The sequence below is a fragment of the Cololabis saira genome, chromosome 4 (assembly GCF_033807715.1).
Source record: "Cololabis saira isolate AMF1-May2022 chromosome 4, fColSai1.1, whole genome shotgun sequence".
Lineage (NCBI taxonomy): Eukaryota > Metazoa > Chordata > Actinopteri > Beloniformes > Belonidae > Cololabis > Cololabis saira.
In genome coordinates, this window is record NC_084590.1 from 29,148,876 (window position 1) to 29,167,519 (window position 18,644).

The 18,644-nt window shown below is 38.9% G+C and overlaps 1 protein-coding gene across 5 annotated transcripts; it reads left to right on the forward strand.

The window, feature by feature from the left end:
- Positions 1 to 3,413: 3,413 nt before the first annotated feature.
- scn3b (sodium channel, voltage-gated, type III, beta) lies at positions 3,414 to 16,137 on the forward strand. Of its 5 annotated transcripts, XR_009782492.1 has the most exons (7): positions 3,414 to 3,585; positions 5,999 to 6,177; positions 6,295 to 6,523; positions 9,447 to 9,585; positions 10,535 to 10,589; positions 11,819 to 11,902; positions 12,388 to 16,137. XR_009782492.1 is itself a non-coding variant. In XM_061719353.1 (6 exons), the coding sequence occupies exons 1-5, from the start codon at positions 3,531 to 3,533 to the stop codon at positions 10,548 to 10,550; spliced, it is 618 nt and encodes a 205-aa protein (XP_061575337.1). In that variant the 5' UTR covers positions 3,414 to 3,530; the 3' UTR covers positions 10,551 to 10,589; positions 12,388 to 16,137. The 5 variants fall into 5 exon arrangements, 3 of the variants coding, with proteins under 3 accessions (XP_061575337.1, XP_061575336.1, XP_061575338.1); XR_009782493.1 differs by lacking the exons at positions 10,535 to 10,589; positions 11,819 to 11,902 and adding an exon at positions 7,158 to 7,204; XM_061719353.1 differs by lacking the exon at positions 11,819 to 11,902.
- The last annotated feature ends 2,507 nt before the right edge of the window (positions 16,138 to 18,644 follow it).

The following is an 18,644-nucleotide window of genomic DNA, read 5'->3' on the forward strand; positions in this document are numbered from 1 at the left end:
ATTAAAAGATTTATTTTTCTAGCAAGCAGCACATGAGATTTGCATCTCAGTTTCCATCATTTTTGATCCATGGCTGTCTGCTGTAATCAGGTTATAATCTTGAAATCCTTCCAAATCCCTGAAAATCTGCTCTTTGTAGAAGATCCTTAAGGAGCCCTGCAAACACACACAACAAACACAATCACACACACGAGTGCTCTTAACTGACAGTTTATATACTCAGTGACTTAAATCACTCCCTCTCTTGCGTGCATCATTGTGTTTGAGTATCATCACAGGAGGCTGGCCTTTTTCTGTCTTGGGGTTTCTTTTGTCAAATATATCTCAAGGTAAGACCTAACCACAGAGCATGGCTTGTGAAAGCACATTATTTTTTTTCACCTTTAACTTCAAAGTGCTCTCTTGTTATAGACAGGAAGGTGGTAAGAAATGGAAACAGATTTGAAGTCTCCTGTTCTTATGATAAGTGTTCAGGCTGTAACTACGCAGACCTCCTGTAGTCACCATGGCACTGCATCACAGTTGCTATGGTTTCCTTATCTCCAGGATGTGGTTCAGCCAGGCCTACCATATTTAGCCTGCTCCCCAGTTTGCCAGCCCACAGCTGATGCTAATGGCATGAAGAGTGCTCTCAGCTCGCTCTTTCCCCGTGTCTACAAATGAACCCAGCAGCATTAAAGCATTCAAAACTCGTTTAGTTATTGTGTTACTGCTTTCAGCATTTTACAATTCAAACTCGTTATGGAGGAGAAGATTACTCTTTCATATGTTGAAATATGAAGAAAAAGTCATTCAAACGAAATTTAGAAATTGTACATCTTTCTAGGGCATGTAAAGGTAAAAAAAAATGGTCTACAGTTTGTTTCAAGAACAATGGCTGCACTCACATGTATTATCGCCTGCCTTTTAGGCCTAGTGCCTACAATGTGTAAAATGTACAGAAAGAAATTACAATAGGAATCCCTGGGAAGGAATCTAATCTCTAATAGTTTCTGATATGAAAAATAGAAAGCTTTCTGTATACAATCTGCAATATATATTAAGACTTTTTTTAAATAAATAATATCTAGTAGTTCAGAACCACACAACTGTATTTTTCTCCGTAGGAGTGTTCTAGTTATACTGTTCAGCCAGTACGTCCGTCCTTTCTGGTTGTGTTGATTTGATTGATTTGGACCAAATTAAACTTTCCTCTGTTTTTTATGTTCCTTGTCAATAATTGAAAAGTAAGCAAGTGAGATCCTTCTTTACAAATGGCACTCCATATTAATCCCTTAGATTTGCAGCAAATAAAAAGAAATCTGAGGGTGAGAATGTTTTAAATCTAGTTTTATTGTTGTTGTATTTCTCCTGGTTGCTGTTATTTGATTACAAATTAGTTTGAAACTTTTCACTCACAGTCCCTGATCTTGACTGACACGGTTTAAACAAGTAACAATGTATTCATAACCAAAAAGTACAGCCAGTGCAAAGACAAAGTAGTGACATATCAATGTCAAATATATAATTAAAGTACTTTTTTTTTTTTGCATGTATTATATCTTTTAATCTGACTAGATTTAACCATCATGGATGGAGGGTTTTTGGACTGTGGTTGATTTGCACCTACGGTATGCTTATACTTATTATTAATGTACCTATTATTATGTACGTTTAAATATTTTGGCTTGTTTTGAGGTACTTTCAAATGTAAAGGCTATGAGAAATCTTGAGCTGTGGCTATTAACATTTAAATCAATCTGCAAATTAAAAATTGTCACAGAGTTAATCTAATTAATCTGATTCTCAATGTCATGTGACTTGATATCACAATCCTGTTGTTTCTGCCACAATATTTTTCCAATTTTAATTTCACAGAAAATGTAAGATCTGCATGAGTCTGTGTTTGAGCTTTTACATTTTGTTTTTCATGCGTAAAACTTTATTTTATTGTATATATGCATCTTTACAGTTTACAGTATATTCACGTAAAGCAGCTTGCTTATATATACTATATATATATATATATATATATATATATATATATATATATATATATATATATATATATATATATATATACTACATTATTAAATGAATAATACTGCTACAAGACTTGAACACTGACCCATTAAACCCCCTTTATTTTGATCTTGTATTGTCATTTGAAAAACTGAAGTTGAAGTAATGCAAGTGCTCATGTGTAACAATAAAAACTGCTGTGAGGAGTTCTGCAGCAACTGCTTAACATCATTATGTAACAACACACTTTTGCCTCATTTTTCTTAATAGAACAATCTTTATGATAACAAATAAGTTTTAGGTTTCTGCCCATGTGGACTCCGTTTCATGGTCCCATGTCTTTCGTTTGTATAGCTCCAGTAGTCCATCTGAAAGCAAAAGCAGACAGGCATGCAGGCTGAAGTGGTTAGAAGACCAAACAGTAATATGGTCATACACTGGTGTAGGAGGGAGTGACTCGCGCATGCGCATGAAACCCTCCGCTCTGACCAGGCTGTGACTACAGGAAAACCAAGCCGAGCTGCAGCTGGAAATGTCATCATTCATCCTTAATGGAGGAACAAGTCTTCAAAAAAATAATATTCCTTTAGAACGCAAATATAGAACTGTTCTCGTTGTATTTGCTTTTTGAGTTTGAACAGGACTCCGCATCTCGCAACAATAAGTGAGTAAATCGGATTCGCAGAATCCACAGGTTCCGCCTCTTCTTTTTTTTCTTATCGCGAAAAAACAAACAAACCAACAAACCAATGCCTTTGTATTATCTGTTTCTGGGGTGGATCTGAAGTAAATGTAAAGAGTTGTAGGTAAGAAAACTGTTGCATCAATCGAGTATCTGTAGCACATCACGGACTGGTTTGTTTGTCGGGAGGTGAAATTAGTTGTTCCTGTGTTGTTCCAGATAACAATTGCGAGCCCAGCCTTGTTGGAAGATTGAAATTCACAGAAGCGCAATGAAAATGTCAAGTTAAGCTTTTCCTGGCTCCAAATCGTGTCTTTTATGAAGCCTTTTTTCTTTGACTTTTCAGTCGAGAGGAGGGAAGTTCCCTGAGTTCCCATCTGCCGAGGAGAGGCGCTGGCCAGAGTCCTGAAGTCCTGCAGACCTGCAGTCCTGAAAACCTGAAGTCCTGCAGTCCTGAAAACCTGCAGTCCTGCAGTCCTGAAAACCTGAAGTCCTGCAGTCCTGAAAACCTGAAGTCCTGCAGTCCTGAAAACCTGCAGTCCTGCAGTCCTGAAAACCTGAAGTCCTGCAGTCCTGAAAACCTGAAGTCCTGCAGTCCTGCAGTCCTGAAAACCTGAATTCCTGCAGTCCTGCAGTCCTGAAAACCTGAAGTCCTGCAGTCCTGCAGTCCTGAAAACCTGAAGTCCTGCAGTCCTGCAGTCCTGAAAACCTGATGTCCTGCAGTCCTGCAGTCCTGAAAACCTGAAGTTCTACTAACAACTGTTATCCTCAAAGACCTTTTGTGAAGACAACTTAACATAAAGTTTCAGAGACTCTCTCCCCGAAAGAGCTCTCGAAAGAGCTTAGTATGGTAACTCTGTACAGAGGTTATCTGCAAACTTTGGTACTTTTGGCTTGTGTAGGTAAGTATAGCCTTTGACATCACACAATCCTTTGTTTTTACATCGAGGTCACTACTCTCAGATTTTCACCTGACAGGTGGCACTGAATACTTGGGTGTCTTAGAACTGACTTGTGAATTAACCAGCTGGCTCTGAACTCAAAACACAGTTTCAGAGCACTCCCACTGAGAGATGAAGTTCTGCTTGGTAATTAAGTCAAAATAAAATAAAAGGCCAGTTGATTAGATTAGATTAATTTATTGTACCCTTGTGTAAATGTGGTTTACAGTGAGTGCTTCCTCATACAATCCAAAAGCATACACTCAACAACACAGGACTGTCACGCCTGCTGTCAGGCTGGTGTGGTGAGGGCCCAGATGCAGGAGAGCAAGGCAGGAGTTCACAACAAAAAGGGTTTATTTATTCCCAAAAAGGCAAGAACCAAAAACAAAAAAGCGCTGCTTGGCAGGATCAGAAAACAGAAACAGGGATCAAAACCTGGAGCAAAAACAGGAAACATGGAGGGAAGCACAGTACGGAACCACAAAGAGCAAGGGAATGACAAGACCAGATATACACAGAGGATAACGAGACACAACGAGACACAGGTGCAGACAATCAGGGCAGATGGGACACAGGCGGGGCAAAACAGAAACTCAAAGACTGGGGGGAATGTCAAACCCTGACAAGGACAAGATAAAGTGACAACAGTGACAACTTTGGCTAAAAGAACAAAGGACAAAAAGGACGGCCCCAAGATAAGAAGCAAGATAAGTTGAAACATCAGTAGAAAACACTAAAATATTCAAACCAAGCCAAAGGATAAAAAATGTGCCTTTTCATAAAAACAAGATAAAGGAAACAATACAAAACATTAAATACAAGGTTATGTTGCAGTTTCTCTCACTTGTTAATAGCACTGATGGCTGCTGGTACGAAGCTGTTTTTGTAGCGTTTAGTTTTGCAAGCAGGTACCATGAACCTCCGACCTGATGGGAGCAGCTGAAACTCACCTTTAGAGGCTGGGAGTTGTCTTTTACAATAGAGCCAGCTATCCTCTGTATACAGGGATGATGGATGAAGCTGAGACTCACCAATCAGCTTGCTCGACCATTTCACGATTTGGTTTCAACAATTTTTGTTGAAACAGAGTTACAATTTTTCTTTTCCCCTGTTTTATTGAAGACTCCTCCTGTTTTGGGCTTTCTTATAGTTACTAATTCTCCTTCCACGTGCTTGCATAAGCGCAGAGTTAAAAAAAAGAAAAAAAGACAGAGCGATAGAATCAATGTTGTCATTGTCTGCCCAGGGGCTTGTTGTTACATAAGAGCATAGGGCCCAACACTGCAATGTCACACATATAGAAGGAATCTGCTTTTGTGCTTGTAATCCCTAAATGTTTACAATTTGATATTCTCTCCCTACCTTCCTTCTATTATTTTACCTTCTGCTGTGCAATTATATTTCCATCCATTTTTTCTAGACCTTGCCCACATTCATTTTACGTCCGTCTCCAACACTACCCACAGTGTCTGCAGCCTTCTGCTCAATTATTCCTCCCATTTCCTGCAATATTAACTGACAGAGGCCATAATTTGTGTTTGCTGAAGTGGATGATCTCTGATTTGCCGGCTGTATTGTGACTCTGGGGCTCACAGCAGCAGTATAATTGAATTTATGTCTGTTTAATGCACATTGAGTTCTGTGTCTGAATCAGAACGAAATGGGAAGTAAATACAGAATAATTCTTTTTGCTTCAGTTAAATATTGTACTTGTCAGCGTGATGTAGGTTTGCAACCCAACAATATTTTAGAAAGTACTAAGTCACTTACTGCTGCATTTTTTTGTCAGTTCTACACAACAGTTTGAATTTGTATGATGATTTGTGTTTGCATTTGCAAGCATACCTAAATGATTGGGTTCAGTGGCAAGTATTGAAGAGCTCTTTCAAAAAGTCAGAAGCAAGCTCCTGATGTTCGTGCTTCTCCATGTCCATGATTGCTGATGAATAAAATATTACAGTGAGCATTAAAATCAATTTTTATGACATGAAATTGCTTTGAATGAGAACCAGGGGTTATATTTATCACCAAAATATAAAAATGTTGACTTGAAGGCTAATTACATAAAGTAGGATACTGTGCAAACGTTTTAGGCATATCTATTATTTTTGTGATTATTTAGCCCTTAATAATTTAGATAATATTTGTTAAGATTCCATCCTATTTAGATTAAAGAAACACACAGTCCTGGATTTTATATATCTTAAAAACACATGAAAAAATAAACATAGATGTCATTGAATGTCTAATTAACAACAAGGGGTGGGGATGCTGAATACTTTTGTAAAGTAATGCATGTTTTTTCCTTTCTTAAGTGAAATATATGAACATGTGAGTGTGTTGACGGACTTCTTGCTCCATGCTCTTCTAGTCCACCTGAGCAGGCCGGTATGTGTCGAGGTGCCTTCGGACACAGAAGCAGTTCTGGGGAAGTCCATGAGACTCACCTGCATATCCTGTATGAAGAGAGAGGAGGTCAAACCAAAGACTCGTGTGGATTGGTACTACATGCCAAAAACAGAAGGAAACATCAAACCTGAGAAAACTCATGTAAGATGCTGTATCTTAGGTTGTTGTGTGATATACAGTATAATGCTTTATAACTACATTGACACTATTGTGGAGTCTATATTCTATCCACACCTAACTGTTTTTCCTTTTTCCTAGATATACAAGTATGAAGAGGATAAGGGAACAGATGTAGGTGAACAGTTTAAGGGCCGTCTAATATGGGATGGAAGCCAAGACCTGCAGGATCTCTCCATTTGGATCTTTAATGTCTCCTATAATGACAGTGGTGTCTATGAGTGCCATGTTCTTCGTGAGTTTGAGTTTGACTTCTTCACTCCCTCATTTTCCATCATGAGGAACATCTCACTGAATGTCAGAGAGAGAGGTATGCAGCTTTCTTTGATTGTATTTCCTTGAGAAGTGACTACCTTGTGTGCTCAGGTTCGGCAAAATGTTCACATATTTTAGCAAAATATGTGTAAGTGTAAATGGACAGCAAATATATAGTAAGCATTGATTCAGCAGGGACTCAGGTGCTGAATCTATTGAAAAACCTCCCAGTGTTCTTCTGTATACAGAAACGTAATAAGCTTTATATGCTTTACAATATTAGCAGAACTGATTTATGTGGACTACTCATCTCAGAACTCACTCAGTCAAAAAACCTGCTTTGCAGAAGCAGGGCACCATAACTAATCTTTCGCTTCAATATTGCACATTTGAACACTTAGTGAAACACTGTGTGCTGTGCTGACCTCTGTGGACTGAGACTTCACTTTGTGCCTTGCATTCCGTTCACCTAATGTTGCATAATGCATTGGCCAGACAAGTGACTTTATAATTACAAGTCGGAACATGATGGTTTTTCTAATTGATGCATCAGTTTGAAAGCAGTCTGACATTAACAGCACCTCTCTCCCACTCTAGTCCTTGTTTCAAATGTACTGATTTAAGAGGAATAATTGTCTCTGTTGTTCTGTGTGCCTTCATTGTCCATCATAGCTTTCTTGTGTTTTCAGTGAAGGGGTTTAATTCAAACCAGCTACTTTGCTATCTGTTAAAAGGGGTAATGTATTTTGCTACCTGAATGCTTGGCTTGTTGAATGCGTCATCTTCCACTTAAGTCGAATATACAGTACAACATGTATATTTGAAAATACGCTAATCCTCCCCATTAATTTAAAAATGTATATGCTTGCTTATGTTGAGGTTGACGATTTGGGGCATATGAATAACGACTTGTTGTTTTGTTTGCAAGAATGCCATTTGGATGTCATTTTCCTCCCAAGTGCCCTTTTTTCAAAAGGATGATACTGTTTGATCCTGTCGTGAACACATATTAAAAGCCTTATTCATATTTCATACAACATCTACATCAAATTTCAGAAAGCTTTTAGTCTATTGGATATTAAATTATGGTAATGATGTCCACAGTGGCAGAATGGGATAGCTAATGGCCAGCATCTGTGCTTTCCTTTAGAGATTACATTAACAGACTCTATTTGCAAGAATTGCAGCATCAAATCTGAAAAACTGTCAGCTGTGTGGTCAGCACGCTTTCTGGCATTTGGTAAACGCTCACAGACAAACAGGATTGCAGTGGCTCAAAAATGAAATACACTTAAAATAATACGTCATATTTTTTTCAGACATTTGTCAAATGCCCATGTGTATACTAAAACAGATTTTGATTATTCTAATCTTCTTCCTGGTCTTACTGACTATTGAGAGATTAAGAGTCTCTAGTGATGTGTTTCCACTGTAGCTGATGAGTCCACAGTATTTTGTGTTACTGATCGCTGTTCCACCAAACGCAAATAAAATTCTGAATATCGAAACAACAAAAAGATGTAGGTCTACAGTGCTTTTTTTCAAGGCACAAAGACAAGGGACCCCACTGAATCACCTGTACTAGCATATTCAACAATGTTTTTTTCTTCATGGCAGAAGTAAGGCAAAATGTGATTAAAGCAAATAAAAAAATTCTGTTTTCGTGGGCAAATGATAAATGTTCTGAGACAGATTTGGGAAAATTAATGAATAAGGAATAACCCTTTTATGCATGAATTGTTCTTTTTTCCAGATATTTATTCCCCCTAAATTATTTTTTTAAATTCCTTTCACAAACAAATGATCACATGTTTAAACAGTATTGATTACCCTACTTTCATTTGCTCTTCTAGTATTTTTTACCCTCACTTCCACCAATTGTTCTGTGAATGGCAGCACTGAAGTGGTTAGTGTGTAACTACGCCATCCACCTCATACTTGCATGTACAAGCACAGTGTTCTTCAATCTGGGTACTCGGTTTCTACTTTGCTGTATGTTGGAGATGTTTCCCCACTCCCTCGCACCTGATTCAAATGACTCACCATCAGTTTGAGATCATCAAGGTCTGCACCAGTCTGCCAATGACCCATTTGTTTGAGCCGGGTGTGTTGGAGCACTGAAGCTTCCAAACGATTCAGGACAGCGGGTCCTAAGGACCATGACTGAAGAACACTGTGCAAGAAAACACAATTTTGACAGCTGTTAACTGTATTTAACAATATGTGTGAAAGGGTTAAACTGGATTTAATGAAACAAGAACCACTGCGACTTTGTACATCCATCGATTTTCATACTTAAGGTACCATGTAGAGGTTTTGTGTTTGCCTGTGCAGGTTACCATTGAATTTTCAATTACCTGAACACAGCTCTTACAAATCTCCGCAGGGCACCTTTGACTTCTTAACCTCATTACACCATCGCTAGGATGATAACGTTCTTTATTCGGCATCGTCAATGCAGAGGCATTACATGTATCTAAAATGTGCTGCTTAAAAGACAGCACGTTACTCCTACAAAACACTGAGCTGCTAAGTAATGATGGCTGGATGGTACAAGCTGTTGCCCTGTTAATTGCGCAATAATTGAGAGCCATCCTGATGGAGATGATTGAAAGGACAATCAGTCAAGTTTCAAATGAGTTTACTCTCTCTCCTATTGGTCCGTAAAGTGGCTAAACACACCTTTGGAGAAGGTTAAACGGAGGGTAAACCAAGTGGGATAAATTATCAGATTATAGTCAGTTATTGTCTAAAATCACTGAACACTGAATTGAAATTTCCATTTTATGAAAGGAAAGTAAAATGTTATTTTGCCCTTTCTATGATTGATTCTATGAATTTATTAAAATGTGTGTCAGTAGTGTTGAGGAAGCTTATCATACCACTTTAAACCTGTGATGAAGTCTCCACAAAAGATTTCTTAGAATGAATTCATTCTGGATGAAACACCTCTGTTTCTGCTTGTTTGTGCTCCACAGCCTCTGCAGACCCCACAGCAATCTACTCTGAGATCATGATGTATGTGCTGCTGGTGTTCTTGACCTTCTGGCTGCTGGTGGAAATGGTATACTGCTACAGGAAGATCTCCAGGTCTGATGACCAGGCGCAGGACACGGCGTGAGTCTCATACAGATGCATTTACACACACACACACACACACACACACACACACACACACACACACACACACACACACACACACACACACACACACACACACACACACACACACACACACACATACACATACACACACACATACACATCGATGTGCACAGTGATGCAACTGGACTACGGATGGAAACTTTCTACCTCCTTGTGGCGATATGATTAGATATGTGTGAACAAACTCTACTCTTTCTCTAACTCCAACTTTTCAGTGGGTTGGTGGTTGTTAACAGGGAATGTTTTCAGTTCAAGTGCTGCCTGCATCTGTTACAATGTGTGGCTATTACATAAGGCTAATTTTATGAGGCAATAATGTAGAAATCAGGACAAACGGAGAAGGGCATAGAGACGGAGAGACATACAGTAGAAGTAATTGAATCCACACTGCATTAATTTGTCTTTCAAGTAAGACAGCCTGACAGACCGGAATAATATTAAGCTCTCCCGGCTCTTTTTTCTATCCTAAACAAGCCTTCACATCCAAGATTCATTTTCAGCTGCATCTCAAATTGACTTCTTCCGTCACCTTGTCAGTGCTTTAAAGGCCTCGTACGCACCTGTACAGTCAGCATCCACCAGATTTTCACAGAGATGAATGAACTCATCGATCCACGTTCATATCACGTCTACAAAGACTTCACACCCTGAGAGGAGAGTGGCAGAAAATACACAGCACATGTGCTGATTAGCTATTGTTATCTGGCAAAAACTGGATGTGTCTCCTTCAGTGACACATGGAGCTTGCGCACAGCTCAGTGTGTTTTTCACACCATCTTTTCTCCAGAAAAGTAAATACAAGCTGGTAGGACAAAAATACAATACAACAGTAAGTGTTTGTTGTTGCTGTACACGAGGGAACAAGAGGTAACATTGGATTTGAAAAGTCTTTATTTTACAGATCTTTTATATCCTGATGGTTCCTTTATTTCATGGAGAAAGAGTTGTGCGATGTGGTAAGGATTATGGGGAATTTTCTTTTCCCTTTCTTAAAATTTACACTTGCAACTAACTGAGATTAACAGTACTAATTAATTTTTGTAGCGCTGTCTCTCTAGTTGACGGAGCATTAACAAAAAAAGTCCCTCTAGAAAGTTACACAGCTTAGAATTCAATTATTTATCAAACAATAAAACAGGAATAAACTTTAAAATGTAAAGCCCACACAGCTACTGCAGGAACATTTACGGTTACAGAATAATGTAGAATAATGTAATGTATTTTTTTGCATTAATGTGATTATTCGCAGAAGTTTTGATTATTTAGGTGAATAGTTTTAAGTGAAAAGTGAAAAAAGTTTAAGCATTTATTCAAAACAAACCATTTGAAGATATCTGGGCTCTGGAAAATTATGGTCAGAATTTTTTTTCAACACTTAAATTAGGCTCATGAGCTCAATTAAACGAAGATTAAGAAAAATGAAATGCAATAGAAGGTAATTATCCAAATTATGCAACATTTAGCTGTCAGTTTAAACAAGGACTTCTGAATTATCTTATTTATTATTTTTTTTCCAATAAAAATGTGCCCTTAGTTTTAGGTAGTTTGTAGATCCATGAGGAGATCGGGAGACCACATCAAGCTGAGCATCTTCCTTAAATTGTGAGACAGTACACTTCACCAGGGTCTGCAGCTGAAAGAGTTAATGTCTTGTGGTCACGTCTTTATGTAACTGTAACTCACATCCACAATGAGAACATGTTCTTGCTCAAAGAGGCAGCGTTGTCAGAGGCTTCCAGGCTCAATGAATAATGTGCCTGGAGAAATGATTGGGTTACATTAGTCGTTCAGGGCTTATTAGTCATGCTGCTGAGGATAAAAATGGGAGACAGCAGCAAAGACATACTCAGCCCAGCTAGGCTGCTTTTTAAAATTTGCTGAAGGGGTTCATCCACAGACTAACTGCTTAGATATATAGAATTAAAAGGATTATTAGTGGTGTGGTTTTGAGAGACAAAAAAAATTCACAGTTAAATACTAAATTAGTGTTGTTTTTTTTATCACAAAAAGAGATTCATATTTTGGTTTTTCAAAATGAATCACCTGTGGGTGTGTACACTGATGAATTAAAGGTTTGTGCACAAAGCCTCACTGTTTCAAGGAGAAGAAAATGCTGCCATGTATCTTGACAGTGAGGGCCATACAGCTGCGTCTTAGACACTGTTTTCTACTAATCTGCCCGCAGGACAAACTACCTAGCTGTCCCCTCTGAGCAGAAAGACAATCCAGCTGCTCCCGTTACCGAATAAAAGCAGGTTTCATTGACACGGTATTTTACATGTGATTCTGTCAGTGAAATCATCTCCTTCTCAATCAGTTCATCGTCTGTATCATTACTAACCATCACTGTGCAGCTCTGTAGTAGACTCATGTTGCTTCGACACCATCCATGTGTCATCTTACTCACTCTCTTCCTGCCAGTTTTGGAATCACAAATCATCCATTCGTACTCACCCTCCAGTCTGTCTGTCTTGTTCTTGAGCATTTTAACATTTGAATATGCAAGATGCAGATTAAATGGTGTTAAATCAGAGGCGGATCTGTATGCATGATTTTTGTTTTTAATGTACTAAATGAAAATGTAGAATTTTTCTGCCAATGAATTGCATCATGAAAATGGTAAACAAGATGTATAACATTTGCATGTTCATGTCGTGGTGTTGCAAAAGACACAGCTGTTTTTTTTTACCCTGATTCTTAAAGATAAAAAGAATTGCACGAAGAATAACGAGACATGTCCTCCGCTCTCCTCAGGTATTAATTGATCTCAACGGGATGATATCATATGTCAGTGGATACCGCAATGAAGATATTACAACTACAAGCCATGAAATTCCTGCCAGCGACCTCCCCTGTGAATCGACTGGGTCTCGTGAAGAGCCAGTCTCGAGTGTCCAAGTGCTCATTTTCTTTTCCTCTCTTTTATAACCTTTTTGCCTTTTTGCTAAAATCAAGTGCTGTCACAATTGCAGTAGCTTAAATAGCAAAAATGTTGTCTGATAAGTAACAGCCGTGCTATATCTGGACCTGCTGTTGTATGAACTTTTTAAACCTTTAAACCATTTCCTAAGTAGTTACCAGTGCCTCTGTGATTTCTGTAACCTATTTAAACAGATACTGTCGGACTTAAGCGGAGAACTCATCCTACTCTTGTCCAGGCTGTCGAGTACAACATGTTATTTCTTTTTTTTATAAGGAAATTGGATTGGAAAGCTTTTATACTGTGTGGATGTGCTTTTCTGTATGCATCAACCAAGTGGCAATGTCACTGAACTATGTCTTTTGCTATGAATTAATCTCAAAGTCATTCTGTTGCTCTCCTGCAGTATATATAAATCTTTAATCCATGTTCAGCTCTGATGTCAAAGTAAATTCAGTAGGTCAAGTCTAACTGCACTCAATTGCTCTAAAATGTATTCTTGAAGCTTTGACTGCTGCTGACGTTCTGAAGTAGCATTGCTATTGAGATTAAATGTGTGCCTCTTTCTATCGTGCAACGCTGCAGAAATTTTTACCACTTGATCAAATTTGCAAGCGTCCATTATAGATATAATATCTTATGTTGAGTGGACTACGTTTGAGCTAATAAACACATTGCATTCCACAGGTTGTGGTGAATGTCCTCTGATTTTTTTCCAGAAGAATTTTGCCACCACTTTAGTGTCATTATTTAGCCAATAGGTCTATGCTGCACAATAGCCTGCTTTTATGCTGCTAGACTACGAGGATGTAGCAAAAGACAGTACTGACTCTGCATCTTCTTATTATCTTATTATTTGTGACTGTGGTGTTGCTTAAGCACCCCTGGTGTTTCCAACACTCAATAACACTGCAGAAAAGTGGAGACCAAATAATTCTTAATTTGTGTTTGCTGGAACTAAACTCTCTGTGCTTTGATTAGTCTTCACATAGCTTGAGCTCAGACCTATTGCACTTTTTTTTTTTTATGACGTGGGAACCCAGCTGCTTCTTCTCTGCAAGGATGGAGAAGCTGTGGACGACAGACAGCCAAATGTAAAGCACAGAGAAAGAGACAGACTGTCACTTTGAGAGAGATGTGATGTACGCTGGCCTTTTAGGTAGATGTGGCCAACAGCTGTAACAGATATAGCAGTAGCTGTTGTTATAGCAACACAGGCATGGCTGTAAGAAGGCAGATTGCCTGACAGGATATCAGTGCGTGAGAGTTAAGACACTTTCATCTGGATTATCAATTAGTAAGCTGTAAATATGAAGATGATACTCGTAACAAAGTGTTTAGCTGTAAGAGGAAGTTATTGGGTTTGATGGACATTTGGAGAACAGAAGACTAGTGTATGGTGTATTGTCTGGTCGGCTTATTAGTAATGAAACCAGTGTGGCCTTTATCTATCAATCAAGTTCACATAAATTGGTTATTGATTGCCCTGCACCCCCCGCAAACTCTCCAACAGTATGGCGATATGGTTTTGAGATACACTGTAAAAGTGCAATTGTGTAACCCTCTGCTCCTTCTCCCTCCCTCGTTCCCTGGCTGGCTGCAGCCCCTCCCCCTCCCAACACCACCTTTTTCGGCACTATTGTTACAATGTGCCTCCCTCAGGATACAACCCAGTAATGCGGCCCACATCCTGCTGAAATGCGTTTCAATTACACCACCAAACCCTGAAAGCATCACTGCTCAGGAAAGCATTTAAAGTCACATTAGACCAAAAAACTGACTATAAATACTCTTGGCTTGTGTTCAGATATATGCCAGAAGTGCCTGTCTTAGCAAGGCCAACAGAGCTGCAGCTATTTTCATCCTGACGTAAGAAAACATAACCTGAGCTCATTAATCATTCTATAGTTGAGAGTTGCTGTATATCTCTAAAGGTCTATGTCTCCCTCTAGTGTAAAACTTACTGTGCCATCAAATGACTTGTGATCAAAGTCAAGTGGTGGATGACAAGATGGTCTTTCTTTTTGTCAACTATGATTGCGAAATCCAGCAAAACATGTTGTGTGGGGATGAGGAGAGGGCTGAGTTGATGAGGACAGTTATTTCTAACATGCAAGTTGCTGGTGATCACACTATTTTGTAATGAATGTGCACATTTATGTCTGTAATGTATTCAGCCTCTGGGTTACAAGACTGAACAGTAATGGTGGCAAGAGCAGTGATACAGGATGTTGTATTCTGCTAAGCATCATAGTTAGACAGAAACACAGACTATCGATTGCTGATCAATAGTCACTTTGCTGGATCTGAGTTCTATCTGTTTAGCCTTAAATTGTTATGATTATGCGCGTAAAGTGAACGATTAGTATGCTTTGCTTCTCTGTTTCGTGACTAGGATGGCTGTTTTTCTCTTTTACGCTCTGTGCTGCATACTGGGAGTCAAGGTGGTTGTTAAGCATGTGGAGTTCATGTATCTGTCACACACTCTGGATGTGTCATTCAAAATAAAATGTGAAAACAGGTTCTATACTGGGTAGTCCCAGCCTGGTGCTTCATGGTTGGAATATGGTGATGTCGGCCATAGACATTTCTCACAACTACATTAAGGTCAGGCAGCAGGGGCAAGCTCAGGTGAGCGACAGCTGTCCACTAACACTGCCAGGGAAGCCCGAGGGTGGAGCTGAGGACCGTAAAGGAGACTAACAGAACATCAAACATGTTTTAATAGAACCACTGATGCTAAAAACAACAATAATGACACCAATAAAAGTAACAAAAAAAATCTGTGAGTAAAGCTGTTTAAACTAAATTAGCCAGTAACCCATTGAGTTCACCAAATTTATATTTTTCCAGTTCACTGATTGATGAAAGAAACATAAAACTGGGGTGGATGGTGGGTAAAACACAGATCAGGTAATCAGTAAAACCAAACAAACGGTTAGAGAAACTGTTTTCAAGAACTACAGAGAGATTCTATTGCCAAAGAGCATAATCATCAGTGTGTAAGAAACCAATAAAACTACTCAGGAGAAGATTATGAAATCGTTCAGTTGTTTATTCAATAAAAATATAAGTGCATGGGGTGAAGTTAATCTTTATCATTCTATTATATAGATATAGGCGAGCCAACATTCTTGGACTGCCCAAACTGAACGAACCATTGGAAATATCTGCTACTGTCAAGTATTTCAACTTGTGGGCGCACCTCATGCATTGATGATCCTCCTTGAGCATTTTTTACGAGAGCTTCCAGACTGTATTGTATCTTTTTGCCAATTATTCAAGAGAATGTTTGAGAGTGTGGGTTTTTAAAAAAAAAATTACTATCATTCATACTTAAAACCCTTAAAGATTTTAGTGTTTTAATGATGTTGAGCACCAGCTTTTAACAGATGTATTTAAATGCTATTGTGTGAAGCGGAACTCATCAGAACACAACGTATACAGAGAAGCATCAAGCAGGCTTCCCCTCTTGCTTGGTATTTGTAGGATTTTGCCATTGAGCCCCTCCTAAACAAAATCAGACAGAATCTTGAACGTTTGACTTATTCTCTGCCATAGTAAAGTGAGCATGTGAGGGACTATTGCAAGGAATGTGGAAAAATAAACACAATCCATCACACCTAGCTTGTCTGAAGTGCGTGTTTTTCCTGTTACTGACATGTTTCTGAGTAACACTGCGAGGTCTTGCGAGGTGCTGGACTGTCCAGATGGACTTCCAGCTACTGTCTTAAAAATGCAGTGAGAATTCTGATGAGGATTACCGGGAAATATAACAGTTTGTCTTCAATGGCTTCCAGTAAAATCCAGGACTAAATATTAAATTCTCCTCTCCCATATGAAGCTCTCTAGGGCCCAGGTCCATCTTCTGTTAAAGAACCTTAAGTTCCATATTAACCAAACTCAGTACTCTACTTTTACACTGCAGGCTTATTTGTGGTTCCTTGCGTTTCCAGAAGTAGAATGGGAGGCAAAGCCTTCAGTTATCAGACCGCTCTCTCGTGGAATCATCCCGACTGATGTTTTTGACATAAATGTTCTCTCGAGCTTTAAAATTGTGGATACAATTTACCTTTTTGAATCATCTTGTAGTCAGGGTTGGCCTGGGAGACCCTGAGCCACCTCTTTGAGTATGTTATCTCAGGTTTCTGGGGGCTAATGTTTTTCGGGGGGGAGGGGGGTTTGGTTGTCAGCGTTCTGGCACTTCTTCACGGTTGAGCAACCTCTAGATGCACTTCTTAAGGAATCACAGAGGACACTGGTTAATTTCTCCTGAGAAAGGATATCTCTGATCTGCAGTTGGGCTTCCTCACCTGTCTGAGGGCAGACAAGGACTAGTGGACCTTTGCTGCTATGACAGCTTTATGTCGACACAGCACTCAACATTTCCTCTTCCATATGACACACGTGGTGATACAGCTTTTGTGTTGCTGTGCAGAGAACAATCTTGCACATGAAAAAACAAACAAACATACACATTCAACAAAGTACACCTGGTTTCCTTGGATGCAATCTGGTAAAGATAGCTAATGCAGCACCATTTAATCAGCTTGTTGTCCAGGCATGGGCAGCTGTTTTAAGTGTTAAAAGTGACTCCCTTGGACTGTGTCGTAACCTTTTAGAGCAGGGGTCGGCAACCCAAAATGTTGAAAGAGCCATATTGGACCAAAAACACAAAAAACTAATATGTCTGGAGCCGCAATGAATGAAAAATGAAAAGTCTTGTATAAGCCTTAGAATGAAGACAACACATGCTGCATTTTTCTATATTAGTTATAACTTGGGGAAGATTTTTTTTTTCATTATGCACTTCGAGAAAAAAGTCGAAATGTCGAGAAAAAAGGCGAAATGTCAAGATTAATTTTGAAGTACAATCTTGAGAAAAAAGTCGAAATGTCAAGAAAAAAGTCGAAATGTTGAGAAAAAAGTCAAAATTTTGGGAAAAAAGTCGAAATGTCAAGAAAAAAGTCAAAATGTTGAGAAAAAAGCTGGAATGTCGAGAAAAAAGTCGAAATGTCGAGAAAGAAGTCAAAATGTTGAGAGAAAAAAGCTGGAATGTCAAGAAAAAAGTCAAAATGTTGAGAAAAAAGCTGGAATGTCGAGAAAAAAGTCGAAATGTCGAGAAAAAAGTCAAAATTTCGAGAAAAAAGTTAAAAAGTCGAAATGTCGAGATTAAAAAGAAGAAAGAAAAGAAGAAAGAAAAAAAGAGAAATAAAGGAAAAAAAGAAGAAAAAAGGAAAAAAAGAAAAAAAAAAGAAAAAATGAAGAAAAAAAGGAAAAAAAAAAAAGCTCCAGGAGCCACTAGGGCGGCGCTAAAGAGCCGCATGCGGCTCTAGAGCTGCGGGTTGCCGACCCCTGTTTTAGAGGAACCGCTGGTCCATAATCCATTGATTCAATAGGCTCTACTTTGTCAGTATGTTAAGGATTGTTGTGACATCTAGGTTGACAAAGCTGAAGCACAGCCATGAAGCAGGTGTCAAGTCGATGCATCTTTTGGCTTCATGGTTCAAAAAGGTGATGGCGACTCCTCCCAGTCTTTTCTGCAGAATTTACTGCACAGCCTTTAGAAGCACAAACTGCAGTATGCAATGAGCTTCCATCAAGAAAGAAGTGAGGTGAACATTAATCATTTCAAACACTAGAGCTAAAAAACTTTTCTACAGCCCCGACAACCTTCAGGCCGTGTGTGTGTACGGCCGCAGATCTAGAAGCAGGGAGTCACTGTGTGCTCTGTCAAACTTTAGAGACCTTCCAGCACCGGGGGCTTACTTGCACTCTCTCATCTTTTTACTTTACTGAGACAGCGGCTAGGAGGGTTTTGGTTTTGGTTCTGGATGACAGGGTTTTCATTTTGGTCCCAGATACAGTGCATCACAACGGAAGTGTGTCTGTGTCTCATCAGTTTCTTTCTAGGTCAGACAAAAATACGTTTAGTTAGCCAGAAGTAATAAAATAAAGTAATGGGGGCTACACATGTTAAAACTCTGTTTCTGGCTTCTACTTATCTGAAAGTAAAGTTTCCTTATTGTGAATAGGACAATTATATTAGTTTGTTTCTGTTTTGAGTTTCTATATTTTTCTTCTTTTTTTA